Raw genomic sequence first — 14,101 nt, forward strand, 5'->3', positions numbered from 1 at the left:
AGGCTGCAATGCAGCAGCCGCTGACATTTTGGGCTTGAACGCCCACTTTTTTTTTTAAATTTCTCTTAAAAGCATGAAATGAAAATTTGCTTGGAAAAACCGTGAGCTCGGTGCAAGAATATACCGGTGCGTGTTAATGTGAGGAAAGAAAAAAAAATAGTATTTTTTGAGTCAAAGGAGGTGTAATTGGTAGAGAAAGCAAAGGAGCTCTGTCAGTAGGTGATGGGAAGCGACGGCAGGCTCCAGGACTGGCGCCGGAGCAGATGTTCTCTACCTGCCTCGTTACTAATTTCAACAAGTGTTCGCCTTCTAGCTGCTGCCAGCAATGGCATGGTTTGTTACCATGAGCAATTTTCTTAATTAACAGACATTAATTAGCCATTTAGCAATTTTGCAAGCATTTGTTTAGCAGCTTTCCTAAACATGAATACCACTGTGATAATGGTACTGATTAGAGGGTCCCCTAATTAACAGTACAGGGAAGGAAAATTGAAATCACATAAATTAAAAAGGGAGGGGAAGTTAATGAAGGCAGGACATATTTGCACCTGCAAATCTTTTGTACAGCGGAAACTTGAGTGCAATGTAAATAAAGTAAGAGGGTGGGTTTTTTTCTTCTTCTTTTTTTTTTTTTTATTTGAACGGTTTGGCAGCGAGATGGAGCCAAGCGGATTTAAACCAACAGCCTCCTGCCAGCCTCTTTGCTCCAGACTCTGAAATCTCACCACTATACACCACCATTTATTCTCCAGGAGCCAAAAGGAACCAGCCCCTGCCCTTAGTGTCTGGCCAACCTCATCTGGATGAGGTCACAGCACTTCAGGACAACCCTCTTCCTGCCTTCTCCATCCACGTTCCGCAGAGAGAAGACAAACCTCTGTGGTCTAACTGTGGCATCAACCTCCTTTAGCAGAAGTCCTCTCCAGGCATGAAAGTTGACTTAGTTTTGCTTCTGAGGTGGCTAAATGCAAAGTGCAGCAGGGGCAGCAGCCACCTCCCACCACCTGTAGGTGGAGGACAACATCCCCCAATGAGCTCTGGCCACCCCCAAAGCCCTTCCTACACACCTCAGCTGCAGGATTTGGGGTAGGAAGATCAGAAGGTGAATGAGTGATGAAACCACGTAGAAGGTAAAAGCCAGGGTTGGCAAAGACCAGCCAATCCTTGAGCCACATCAATGCAAGAGTCAATGCCACAATGCCTGCCTTTGCTGCAAGGATTTGCATTGCTGTTCGGGTACTGACTGCACAGGCACCCATACCCCATCCTCAAGTTATTAAATCCCTGATGCCCTCCCTCTCGTATCTCCCAGTGTGTGAGGTTGTGGGGTGAACAGGTATCACATGTGTGGGGTACACGGCCACCAACGCACACCATGACTGGGCCCAAGAGGTGGTGCTTTGGGTCTGCATTTTGAGCTTCAGCGCAAACAGTATCTGGTTATTGGAGAAAAAGCATCTATGAGACATGGCAGCGTTTCCAGCAGAGAAAAATCCCCTGTGGCAACTGGATCCGGAGAGCATCAGTTGTTTGTGCTGCTGAATGCATCCTCTGGAGCACGGTCCTGCCCCAACGCCAAGGCTGCTCCCTGGGATGCTCCAGGCTCAGCGCCGCAGCATCCTCGCCCTTGCATTATCCCACGTGGTACCATTCCCAGTGGAGACTTCTGGATAAGGTGGCTGCAGAAACCCAGATTGTGCAAACATTTTGGCATGCAGGGAGGAGCTGAAAGCAGCTTTTTTCCTTTTTCCTTCTTTTCTCGCTTTTTCCAAACAGCAACAAGCAGCAGCATCCCAAGCGCTCACTCCGGGCTGCAACTGCTGCGGCCCCCTCGGCACGGCTGCTCTGCTCCGTCAGAAATGCAGACCCTCTGGATAGTGTTATCTCCATAAATACTTGCAGATGTTTCAGGGCTGGGACCCGTGTTCAGCCCGGAACGCCTGCTGGATCGGTTGCTCTTTCGCACGGGACTGCCTGGCTGCAGAGGAAGCAGCAGACGATCCTGATGGATCATGGCAGTTCAGACAAGTGTTTAGCAGAGACGACATGTGGGCTCCAATCAACAGAACAACCCTTTTTTCTTAAAGAATTTAGCAGTTATTAACTACTGCTGTTAAAAGAGCAGGCTGAACTCACACTGTCCTGCTTCCTCCACATCCCAGATGCCCCAGAGTTGCATCCCTGCGGCACAGCTCCATCTGACATGCCATGCTGGGTGAGCAGGACCTGCTCTGCAGTTACCTCACTCTCATCTCTAAACTAGCACTCTTTCCAAGCAGAGAAACCCCATCATCTCTCAAGTTTTCCCTTTTTTCCCCCTTTAAACTGGACAACTTGCACTGGGGGTTATTCTTCACCTTCCTGTAGCCGCCTCAAAAAAAACCCAACGACCAACCCCAAATAGCTAAAATGGCATTAGAGGAAACTGTTTCCAACAGCTGTTGGTGCCTCAACCTCCTCTTTGCTTCATTTTTTTTCTCCCCTCTATACTCCAGGGACTTCAGAATCCCAACCTGGTCCTTCGGATGGCTGAAGTTCGCTGCTGCAGCTGCTTCCTACAGGGAGTTTCCAGGCGATCAGATTATTTCCACTCTGTCTTTCATGAGCTCAACTCCTCAAACTTCTTGTAAAATATTAAAGATGGAAAATGGCACGAGCGATCATAGCTCTGCGTGTGTCAATTTATGTTTCCAGTGTAATTCACCACAAATGGATCATGTTTTATGGGCTACATACTTTCAGCTAATGGGGGAGTTTTGCTATTTAGAAACATTTTCAAGCACCTCTGGGGGTGGCAGAACAAGGCAGGATGGTACGAGAAGGCATAGCATCACTGCCATGAGATGGTTTCAAGTTAGCAACAGGGAGGCATCTTGTATTTAAAATACCTGCCCCTGCCTGCCGGTTTTGATGTTAGAAAACACTAAAATAAATTAGATGGATATTAATTAAAGCCATGCCTGGGTTTATTGGAGAGGAGCTTTATTTCTACTGAAGGAGAAAGATGTTTTGCAAGTTGTCAAGAAAAAAATAAGGTATCTCTGAAGGAGCCTTTAGGAGAGATGCTCCAGGTGCCTCCAAAGAGGAAGACCATGGTCGCCTTCCAGCACGTGGTGCTGGGTGAGGACTTTCCTGAGAGAGGGCAAGGCAAGGCAAGGCAAGGCGAGGCAAAGCAAGGCAAGGCAAGGCAAATCAAGGCAAGGCAAGGCAAGGCTAGACAAGGCAAAGCAAGGCAAGGCAAAGCAAGGCAAGGCGGGCCAAGTTCCCCCGCAGACAGCGAAAGGCAGCCGTGGGCAGGAGCTCTGCCTCGCCTGCAGCTGGGGCTCCCAACTGCAGAAGCCTGGTTTTAAGGAATATGTTTAACACAAGCTCTTCAGGAAACAAACCCGTGTCAGCCGGAGCCAAGAACAGTCACCTCCATCTGGCTGGAGCACCCGAGAGAAAGTTGACTGCAAATCCCACCATATGCTCCAGACGCTTGGTACAAAAGCCTCGGGCATCCTACTAAACTTCCAGAAAAAAAACTTTCTCTGATGCTTGCTTTTCCTTTCCTCCAGCTCGTAAGCCACCTTCCTTCAAACCCTGACTGGTGTAGGCTGATACTGACTTCTGCCCCACGATTTTGGGAAGGGCAGCCTGGTTTTGTGGCTCTCGTGCCACCTTGACGGAGCAGGCTGACCATCGCCAGCAGCATCCATGGAGCAGTGGCAAGTCCCACTGAGGGTGGGACAGGAGAGCTGGGCAGGGAGAAAATGGTGGCACATCCAAGGAGGGAGCAGGACAACATGGATCTCTTCCTATTGTTCCTGGCTTCACCATCCTCACCTCCATGGGCGACCTCACCCAAAGAGACATGCTCTAGGACAGAAGGAGGAGAGGCAGGGAGCAGATGTGGGGGGGAGCCCTCTGGGCTCTGTAGCCCCCCGTCCTCCCCAGCTCCCGAGGTCTGTCTGCATTAGGGGGCAGTGTGGGAACACGGAGCAGCCGGTGCTTTGTTTTGGTGCATCTCGGCGCCGAGCCGCTGATGCATAGCTAACGCAGCCGCCGACATTGATTTATGGTCAACTTTCCATTTCATCAGCGCGCAGGGTACGGGGCGGCGCGGGGACTGCGCAGGGGAGAGCAGGCATGGCTGGGGGGGGGCTGCTGACTGGGCCCCCTCCATTTATTAAGTGTTATAAAGGTGTGGTATTAACGGATTTCAATTTCCAATTTTTCTTCCTACATTTCCCTGACACCCCCCTGCCCCTCCTTTGAGGGATCTGCACCCTGGCATCAATCCAGCTTTCAAAACAAAGCAGGAACACCTCTGATGACCTTTAGGAGGATGAGCAGAGGGTTTGTTTGCTCATCTAAACGGGACAAAGAGAGAGGTTGTAATAAAAGCATCTACCCACACTGGTCATCAACCCAGCCACCTTTTGTCCTGAGTGCAGCTTGATGCTGTGCTGCTGGCTGGCACCAAAAAATGCCCCAGCAACCCAAGAGTGCCATAGGCCTCTCCCTTCCCATCATTTCAGGAAGGTTTTGGGAGACTCTAGAGGCTGCACTTCCCTTAGCCCCTGGCCTGATGGTCACTGCTGAGCCCCAGCATGGGGAAGGGACTCTCACTGCAAGACAGTGGCTATGGATGGGCACTGCAGCCTGGAGTCCTCTTTGCTTCTCCCCTTCCTTGTTTCTCCTCCAAGCTCACTCCCATGGGTTTTTAGGCTGTTAAGTCCCAGGAACAGTACATATAATTTTTTCTCTTTGCCAAAGACCTCCAAATGTGCAAGGTTGGGGGGGTTCATGTATTCCCAGGGTGGTTAGTGCAACCTGAGGGTTTCTACAACCCGAGCTTTGCTGCTTCTCAGCTCCCCGTGTCACATCTGACCATGCCAGGACAGGATCAGGCCTCTAAACCCTTTTAAAAACTATCTGTCCATGCCTGCCACTCTCAGGGATGTCCCTTGCAGGTCCCTGGCACAGAAGAGCAAGGTGCTGAAAGCCCCTGAGCATGCTCCAGCACTCTCCTGGCATGAGGACAGCACTGGCTGAGGTGGTACCACCAGGAACCTCATTCACTCCCACGGCTGGCACACCAATGGGTGGGGAGAAGTCCTTTGCATCTTCTGTGATCTTTTTGTTTTTGCCCTCTAAATTTCAGCACTATAGTCTCCAGATAGGAAGTTACCCCCAAGCTGCGACCTGCCTGCCATCGAGCCTCCAGCCTATGTCTGCAAGCACTGCTCTCCAGCATCTCCTGAAGCTGGAATGAGCTCCAGCACCTGCAATAAATCAGGCTTTCATGGAGGCGATGTTCAGACTATGCTAAAAGGTGGGATTTTTCTTCTCCCTTCCATCCCCAGGGCTGGGAGGAGAAACCAGATGTTGGAGGGCTTTCAGGAAAGGCAGGCTCTTGAGATGTCACATGTGAGCCATATGCACCAGCACCCGTTCTCTCTTCCCTCCGGCAGTGCTGGGGATGGGCAGCATCCCCCACACGACACCTGTACCAGTGTTATTACATTTCCTGGGTTTTCAGGATCCACCCCTGCTTTTGAGTCTTGCCTCCCCAGTGGCTCCTGGGCCAGCTGCATGGGAGGCAGGGTGCTAGGACAAGTTGTTTGCTTCTGAATCAGATCCTCAGTGCAAAAGTGCTACGGGAGGGCAGAAAGAAAAGTGAGGGGACAGCTTGGAGGCTGTCAACGGGAAAAGTCAAGACGGGAGCATGAGCAGCAAGTCTGGAGAGATGTGACTCCTCTTCCTCACCTTTCCTGCTCTGGGAAATCCAACCCATACTGTTGATGCCTTGCCCTAACTTCATGCCAGTTTTGCAGCCCTCACATATCAGTGTGAAGCAGAAGCCCCAAAGGACAGTCAGCTTCACTGTGGGGCGAGATCAGGACGTTTGGAGACACATTTGTTGGAAGCAGCAGTTTGGCACTCGGATTGCTGGCAGCAGCTATGACCTGCGAGATACCATCTCCGCTGTTGGCTTCACCCTGCGCCGCCGAGCGCTGCTACAAGATTCGCCTGTTTTAGGGTTCCCGATCAATATCGGATATTCTTACTTTGTCAGAAGCATGTTCAGGAAATAGGATCTCTCTCTCTCTCTCTCTCTCTCTCAAAAAAAAAAAAAAAGACAGGGCCCTCCTTCCCCCTTTCCACATGAGTGCAATTGCCGATATTGGGCTCAGATATCGCCACAATAAATCACAAGCTCCTTATCGAGCCTGCCTGTCTACTGCCCGAGAAGTTCTCCCATATACAAATCACAAGCCCACACTATAAAACCCCCAGCTTGCCAAAACAAATATTCCTTTCAACTCTTATCCCATTTTTTACACGAACAAGTGTTTCGTCCTCAAGAAGGAAGATTGTAAAGCACCAAAAGCTTGTGTCACTGCAAACTGGTGCAGCTCACACCGTGCAAAGAGACCCCAGAGAAAATCTCCAAGGTTCAAGTTTTGAGAACTCCTTTTCTGTGTGTTTGTTGATATCCTTTCAGTTAGCATCGCTCCAAACATACATTACCCCCTCCTCCATCAGTGCTCGGCATGGGATAAGGAGGGATCGAGAGGACTTTGGGGACTTTGCTGGGTATTTGCTTACAAGGTACCTCCACGGCATTCGGGGATTTGGCTGGAGCCTGATCCCGCTTGCAGCCACAGCCAGGGTTTGTTAATGCTTTCAGTGATTGCATTTGGAAAAAATCAAGTGGTTAACCAGAGGAGGGGGAAAAAGTTTCAGGAATCAAAATCCAGAATGTTTTCAATTACGCACGTCTGTTAAGACTGAAGAACAAATACAATCCCAACCCAAACACAAACCAAGCAGCTTTGGGAAAAAAGCTCTGAAGTATTTACTGGTTGTAAATACACAGTAACCTCTTCGAGCAAGAAAGAAATTTGCTTTAAGGCCACAAAAGATAGAAAGCAAACTGGAAGGACAGCAGGAACACAAGTTCTTCCTAGACAGGTCAGCTATGCAGGCATGCTGCTTCCCCAGCATCCCCTTGGAAAAAAAACACAGGCATGACAGCGCTGACACCCAGAGCGTAAGCGAACACGTGCGCGGTGTGGAGCCGAGCGCCAGGAGGAGCGGCAGCCTACCTGGAAGAAACCGGGCGGGATGGGGCCCCCGGGCATCCCGTCGTTCGGGGGAATGTTTCCAAGCACAGGACTCGGGGCGGCAGCTGCGCTCTGTGGGGAACAAAACCAGGACAAACACAGTCAGAGTTGTGGCAAAAACACATTAAAAAACCCTCCCTCTCCTGCCACATCGTGGGTCAATCCACCTGGTCCCTCCGGAGCCCTGAGCATCGCTCCATGCTTCCTGAGCATCTTTCCCCTGTGGAGGAACCAGCTGAGGACGCTCAGAGCTGGAGGGGCACCAGCCTTTGAGGCACCCATGGAGGAGATGGCCACACAAAACCTGGGGATAATTCTGGGATTTGTTTATTCATTTACCCAAGTACTGAGCCTTGTAAATTCACCAAGGAGCCTCATCCAACATGTCATTTCAGGCAGAAGCTATTCTACCTCCCCCCCTGCTTGCTGATTCAGTCCTGTCCTCCAAAAATGATGTTTCCCTGACCTCACCAACATGCCAAGGTTTTATTACGCATTTCCAAATTCATCGCACTCGACCTGTGAGGTCACATTCCCCCTCGCGCCTCCCCAGGATGAGCCACCAGAGTGGCTCCAGTCCCAAAAAGGAGGGACAAGGGCAGACATGGGTTACCCAGATACCTTGCTTGCTCCTACTCAGGATCCCTCTTTGTATTTATCTCCTTATGGCTCTGGGAAAGCACCAATGTGATGGGAGGCTCCTACTCTGAAGGACAATATATGAAAAAGATCCTTCCCTAAAAGCCACCGCTGGTGACACATCCTTGCAGGGTTAGGAGCAGTACCTGTGCCTGTGCACTCCAAGTCACCCCCCTCTTCCCAGGTCAGCTACAAAGGTGCCTCAGTGATGTTAACTGCATTTGGATCACTGAACTCCTCCCTCCATGAATTTTTATGATGGACGTACCCACCTAAAACCATGGTGAAAAAATTTTCCACTGAGGAAATCCCATGAACAGCTGGGGCACAGCCTGCTCAGGTTTGGTTTTACCCAACAAACCCTAGGTCCTGACAGCAGCTGAGCCAGTCCCAGCTTCTGACCACATCCGATGCAGTGACAACCACAAGATGTAAGCAAAGGGGGGAAGCCGGGCTGTCAGGACATGGGCAGCCTGGAAAACTAAGGATTATTACTAAGTACTAAGGATTTCCAAGGTGGGTTGGTTGGGAATCTCACTATTGCAGACCAGAAAGCCTTGCAGAGGCAGGAGAGCATCAGACTAACCACTGCCTTGTGCCTTCCTGGGGCATCCCTTGTGCCCCCTCCATCATGCTTTTCAGCAGGATGAGGGATAAAGACCAAGACCAGGCTGGATAAGCAGTTGCTTTTCCCACCCCAGCATCTGAGAGCTGTAAGTGGAAGGTGATTCCCCAGTAAGAGCTTCCCTTCATGAAATAACCTGTATCACTACAGGGCTCTGCACCCCAAGGCACAGCCCATACCAGACCCTCCCCGTGCCCCTGAACAAGGCATCCTGAGCAGCCTTCCTCCCATCAGCAGCAAAGGCCAGATCTGAGTGTTTTTACAGTTAATAAAAAAAAGTCCTGGCAGGAAAAATAAGCCTGCCCGTTCCAGGCTCTTTTTATACATCAGACGGCAGCAAAAATAGATGGGAGAGGGAGTGAACCCACTTCTCCCCCTCCCTCCATCCCCCCAAGTGGGTCAGCTATAAAAGTAAAACCAAATCTTAATCCAAGGCCATGAACATATTGCAGTTTCTCTGCAAAGCAGATGACGGTTCTTAATGCAAAAATATATAAGACCGAGCCCCAAACTGCAGCGAGCCCATTTGGAATTTCCTTTATTAAACCCTCTATCACGCAAAACACTTCTCTCCCAAGGCGGCGAGCGCTGCAATAAAGCTGCCAAGGTGATATTTTATGGTTTCAAGAGATTTCCAGCACACCATAATCCTTTGCTGGGGGAATCTCCCAAAGCAAAATGGATCCCAAAGTGGTGGGGAGTGAGGAGGGACATGGATTCAGGGATCCAGGGAGAAAGGATGCTGCCCTCCTCCTCCCCTCTGCAACAGGGAGCAGAGGGAGGAGGGCAGAGCAGCCAAAGAAAATCTTGAAGCGAATGCCCATTTTTCCACAAAACCACAGAGTATTTTCCGCGTTAAACACCCTGAAACCTCACCTATGCCTTTGCGGCGTAAACGGGGATTTAAAGTTCCTTGCACATGTGGCGCTTGGCAGAACTCGGTAATTAAAAACCCGCAAGTGCCCTGAGCATATTGTAGGATGGGAGCCAAATTGGTCAGCCCTTGATGAATGATTTACAAGGCTGCGAAGTGACATTATATTTCTTTTTTTTATTCCCCTCCCCATCACTGCCGCTAAGGTAAACACCGAGGCACCTTTAGCCCCATGAAGCGATGGGAGCACAGCTGCAGCTGGAGCAGTGCTATAAAACCTTTGGGGTATGCCAGAAAGAAAAAAAGGGAAAAAAGACAGTAGGAACGAACTTCCCAAACCGTAAGGGTGAGCACAGAAACCCAAGGGCTTTCCAGCACCCATTTCCAGGACTTTTTTAGCCACACAGCTAAAAAACCCACATGGTTTATTTTCACCATTTTGGCTCAGAAACTCTTATTAGGGACTTTTGGTTGCAGTTTGCCTTCCAAGCCTCTTTCCTCAGGTGAATATCCAAAACCCACTAGGTCCCTGTACAGCAGGTACAGACCAGGTGGAGATGCTGTGGAAGCCAGCAGGAGACAGGCATGGAACTGCTGTGCCGCAACATCCAAGCTGGTGCTGAACTGAAAGCACGTCCAGCCACATGAAGGGTCCCCATTTGCATGAGATGCCCCAAATTTCCTTCCACCAAAATACATGGAAACCACTGCCAGAAATGAGCCAGGACAGCTCTGGCACTGCTGGCTCGTTTGCCTTTTATTAGATGGGAAATCTTTTCCATGTTAGAAATAAATATATATGCATTCCCAGGACACGCATGCATAGCTATATACACAAACATACATATGGGGTTTTCTTTTCTTCTGCCACATACGTCGGTATTTTTCCTCTTTTTTGGTGGAAGCCAGCGGAATGATGACAATCTGTAACACCACATTTCGCTTCCAAACCAAAGCTCTCAGTTAACACACCGGCTCGGTACGCCAGCAGATGCCGTGTAAGCCTTTAAATCGCACACTAATTGCACTAATTGAGCTAACAGTCTCTGTTTCGTCTCCCTACCCTGAGTCAACCAGCGTCTTCTGGTACTGCTGTAGAGATCCAAGCTGTTGACTGTAGTGTTATTTTGTCAGCCATTAAACGATTCATCAGAGTCATTAATTGATTTATTACCGCTGCCTGCGAGTATAGCTTTGCAAATAAAGAAGGATGGAGGTCAGGAGGCAATGGAAATCGGACAAAACAGCACAGCCAGGAGCTGGGCACTTGAATTCATCGATAGGAGCCTGCTCACGCAGGACCGCTGGCATCAGGTTATGGGGGAAAAAATGGGGAAAAAAGGAAAAGATGTGCTGTTTGGCTGTGCTGCAAAGCTGGGTAGGTTCTTCAGCTACAATATATGCAGGATGCCAAAGGGCTATTAAAACCATCTTGTTTTCTTAACCTAATCCTTAAGGAGAAACCAGGTTATCCTGCTGTATTAATTGTGTTGAAGAGCAGCAGAGAAGAGGCACTGGCTGCACAGAGCAGCTCCCTAGCCCTTGGTGCATCCCTGCCAGCATTTTGGTGTCACCCAAATTTGCTTTCCCAGGCCAGCTGAGCCAGGAACATAAGTCACCTCTGCTGCCCCACAGCCCTGGGAGGAGCTGTGGGCCGGTGCTTTTATTTATTTACTTTCTTTAATGCAGGGTTTAGGTCTTTGCTGGGCGTGAGGGTTTGCTGTGAGCAGGGTGTGGTGAGCCGTTTCCTGCCCCCCGCCCTGCGGCACGCTCAGCCCAAGAGGAGCTGGGAGGCACTGCCGAGGCCCCGAGAGGGTTGTGGGGGCTGAATTTAGAAACCAGAGCAGGTGGGTTGAAATCGCTGTCACCACCAGAACGTTGCTGCTCCCAGCCCCAGGGTACCCATGTAATAAAAGGCAGCACCCAACCAGAGAGGGCTTGGGAAGCTGAGGAGCTTTCCAGATATGCAGCCCTTGGGATGCTGCAAGGGACTCCTCCTCATCATCCCCATTGCTGGACCTTGAAAAGCACCATGAAGGTGGGCTAAAGCACTGCACCCCTCCTGCGAGGCTCCCAGTGTCATGGTGAGACAACGACCTGTGGGGTGGAAGGACACCAGTCGAGCCCCAGCTCGCCACCCGCCCTAACCTGCCACACTTCACCAACACGAGCAATGGTTTCTATTAATCATCTGTGAAAACCAGGTTCTCTCTGAGAGTAGTTACTCTGCCATTAAACACAAGCCGGTGTCCCCATGGCACACTCCAGGCGACCAACTCCAGTTCACACGGGCAGCTGTGCAGCTCACCCCAGCATCCCACAGCTGGCTTTCACCAAACACTTATTTTTAATAAAAATAACCTCCCAGCAGTGGTACAAGGAGCTGGCAGGCAGCAGTGAGGATCCTTCTTTTGTGGGAAGCACCACTAGCATTGGCTGCTCAGCCAGCCCCAGTCTCCATTATCCCGGCAGTGAGATGGGGAGAGCAAAAATATCTTCACAGCACAGGCCTAAAACCGAGCTAAGGATGGCTGGAGCTTTTTGGCCTCCAGCTGTTTTCCCTAGCTCTCCTCTCCAAAAGAGTGGACTGGAGGATTTTGGCTGCATCTCACCATGCAGCCACTGCGGGAGTCGCACAAGACTTGAGGGCAGCTGCCTCTGGTAGGAGCACATGGGGATGCTCAGGACATGCTGGTGGATCTGGTACCTATCTGTCTCCTTTGATTTTATTTTTTTGCCTAGAGCACAGGCTTTGGAGCCTAAAGAAGAAATCAGCGTGCAGGTCAGGACTTAAGCAGGCTGCGTAAACAGGTAATACGGAATTTAATTGGACTCCAGTTAAGCCTTTTCATCTCATTAAAGCTGTCTTCATCTTATATAGCCAGGTTTTAAATTTAATAATAGAACCCTCCCACACCTCACAGTAACCCGATTAACGCCGGGGAGGACAACACGCTGACCGCTTCCTCGGGACCGAGCCCTCAGATCCTCTCCCACATCAGTCCCCTCCGCGGGTCGGAGCCAGCATCTGCGTTGCATCAACATGCATCAAATAAATATAACAACAGCCCACTGCAGATTCTGTGAGTGTGCTCACCAGCCCACATGCCGGCAGCGGGCACCTACTGGGCACCCACTTCAAAACCACAGTGCCCGCAGAGCCTCTCGGGTGGGCTCAGGGTGTTTTCGGGGTACGCTGTGCTCCCCACATGGGGTACACTGAAGTCCATCCTGCTTCTTCCAGTGGAAGCCACTCGGTTGGATGCTCCAGGAGACAAAACAAACCAGTTTTGGTTTATTTTAGGGTAAGAGAAGGTAAAAGGAGACTAGGATGAAGCTTTGTGTATTGGCAAGATATAAAAAAACCCAGATTAAATGGGCTCGTAGCAGTATCGCCACACCATTCAAACGCCATCACTGCGCTCCTGTGGGACAACATGCTGTGCATACAAGTTCAGCTTAATTATACTTCTACGACAGTACAAGCTTTTTGTGCTTATTTTAAATACATCACCTGCGAGCTGCCCGGCACACAAAGCTCCAGCGTACACCCTGGCCAGGAACAGCCACGCTCGGCCACTTTTCCCCCTTCTTTATGCAGAAAGAAACAACCCCCAGCCCTGCATTCTCGTTGAGCTTTAAAAAAAAACCCATAAAAAAGGCACAACAGTTGAATAGTGTTTCAAGCTAATACGGAGTTTTTCGCTGTTTTTTTTTTTCTCCTCCCCCCCTTGTAAAGGATAATCTGAGACAGCAGCTCCGGCCACGAAACAATAGGATTTTAATCTCTTAAGTCGGCGTCCCCCTTATCCCCGGGAAGGAAACCCCTTCAGTCATTTACAAGTTTGTAAATAAGGCTCTTGGTAGCATCTCGCGGACATCTGCTCCGCCAGCCCGCCAGCGTTCCTGCTAACATTTACAAACATCCTTCCACAAACACCCAGTGCGCTCTGCTGAGCTGGCTTTCTCTAAATATATCCCAAGGAAATAACTTGGCAGGGCTGCAAAAATTTCACAGCGACCGAATTAAAGGGGGGGCGGAGAGCGGGGGGATAAGGACGGGAGGTGCAAAACAGACTAAATGCAATTAGGTTCCGTTTTGCACGCACGTGTGTATGAAAGGTTTACAAAGGGAAACTTGTGGGAAGTTAAGCTGGGCTTGCTGGTAGTGCTTCCCCCGACTTAGGAAGGAAGGGCTTTGCAGAGGAGAGCACTCCAATGCTTCCCCCAGTGTGTTGGATGGATGGATGCACCCATCCCTGGTATTTAGAGATGTTTTGCTGTGGGCAGCCTGGAGTCCTCCCTGTCCCCAGCTTGGAGCAAAGGTGAAACCGAGGGTCCTGGCTTTCCCACTGCCAGTAACTTCCTCAGCACAAGACCAACGTCCAGCCTACACCTTAAAAGCAATGTGTGAACCCTCCCCACTACCAAACAGCTTAAATGGATCCTGTGCAATTAGCAGCCTGGAAAATGCTGTAAATACACAGGTATTAATTACTATCAATTCCCCTCTAATAATTCCAGCAACAGACAGGCCAGGCTCTTTTCCAGCAATCAATACCATCCATTTCAGGGTCTACTTGCCAAAAAAGTTATATAAAATAATTATATAAAATTTTCATTAGATAATGCAATTGCTTAGGACTATTAATCTACCGCTCATCTATCAGTGCAGGATGCTCGGCTCTGCTGAGGGCCACCCGGGCACTGCTGCGGTGCAGCTCCTTGCACTGACAACCTGGATTTCCTCCTGCACCGGACACTTGGTGGTTCCACCTGCTCCTGATGTACCTACACAAACTTTATACAAAGCTTACAGATTAATTTCAGATTTTTTAAAAAGCATTATTA

At 49.9% G+C, this 14,101-nt stretch overlaps 1 protein-coding gene across 3 annotated transcripts in view; it reads right to left on the bottom strand.

Annotated features, from left to right (window-relative positions):
* SSBP3 (single stranded DNA binding protein 3) overlaps window positions 1-14,101 on the bottom strand; it is a 55,265-nt gene that overhangs the window by 11,019 nt on the left and 30,145 nt on the right. For all 3 annotated transcript variants that reach the window (XM_027649076.1, XM_027649075.1, XM_027649074.1), the window contains exon 5: window positions 7,095-7,184. In XM_027649076.1, the coding sequence (XP_027504877.1) occupies window positions 7,095-7,184 (90 nt within the window). The remainder of the gene's footprint in view (window positions 1-7,094; window positions 7,185-14,101) is intronic.

Source organism: Corapipo altera, unplaced genomic scaffold (assembly GCF_003945725.1).
Source record: "Corapipo altera isolate COAL_440 unplaced genomic scaffold, ASM394572v1 112, whole genome shotgun sequence".
NCBI classification, from domain to species: domain Eukaryota; kingdom Metazoa; phylum Chordata; class Aves; order Passeriformes; family Pipridae; genus Corapipo; species Corapipo altera.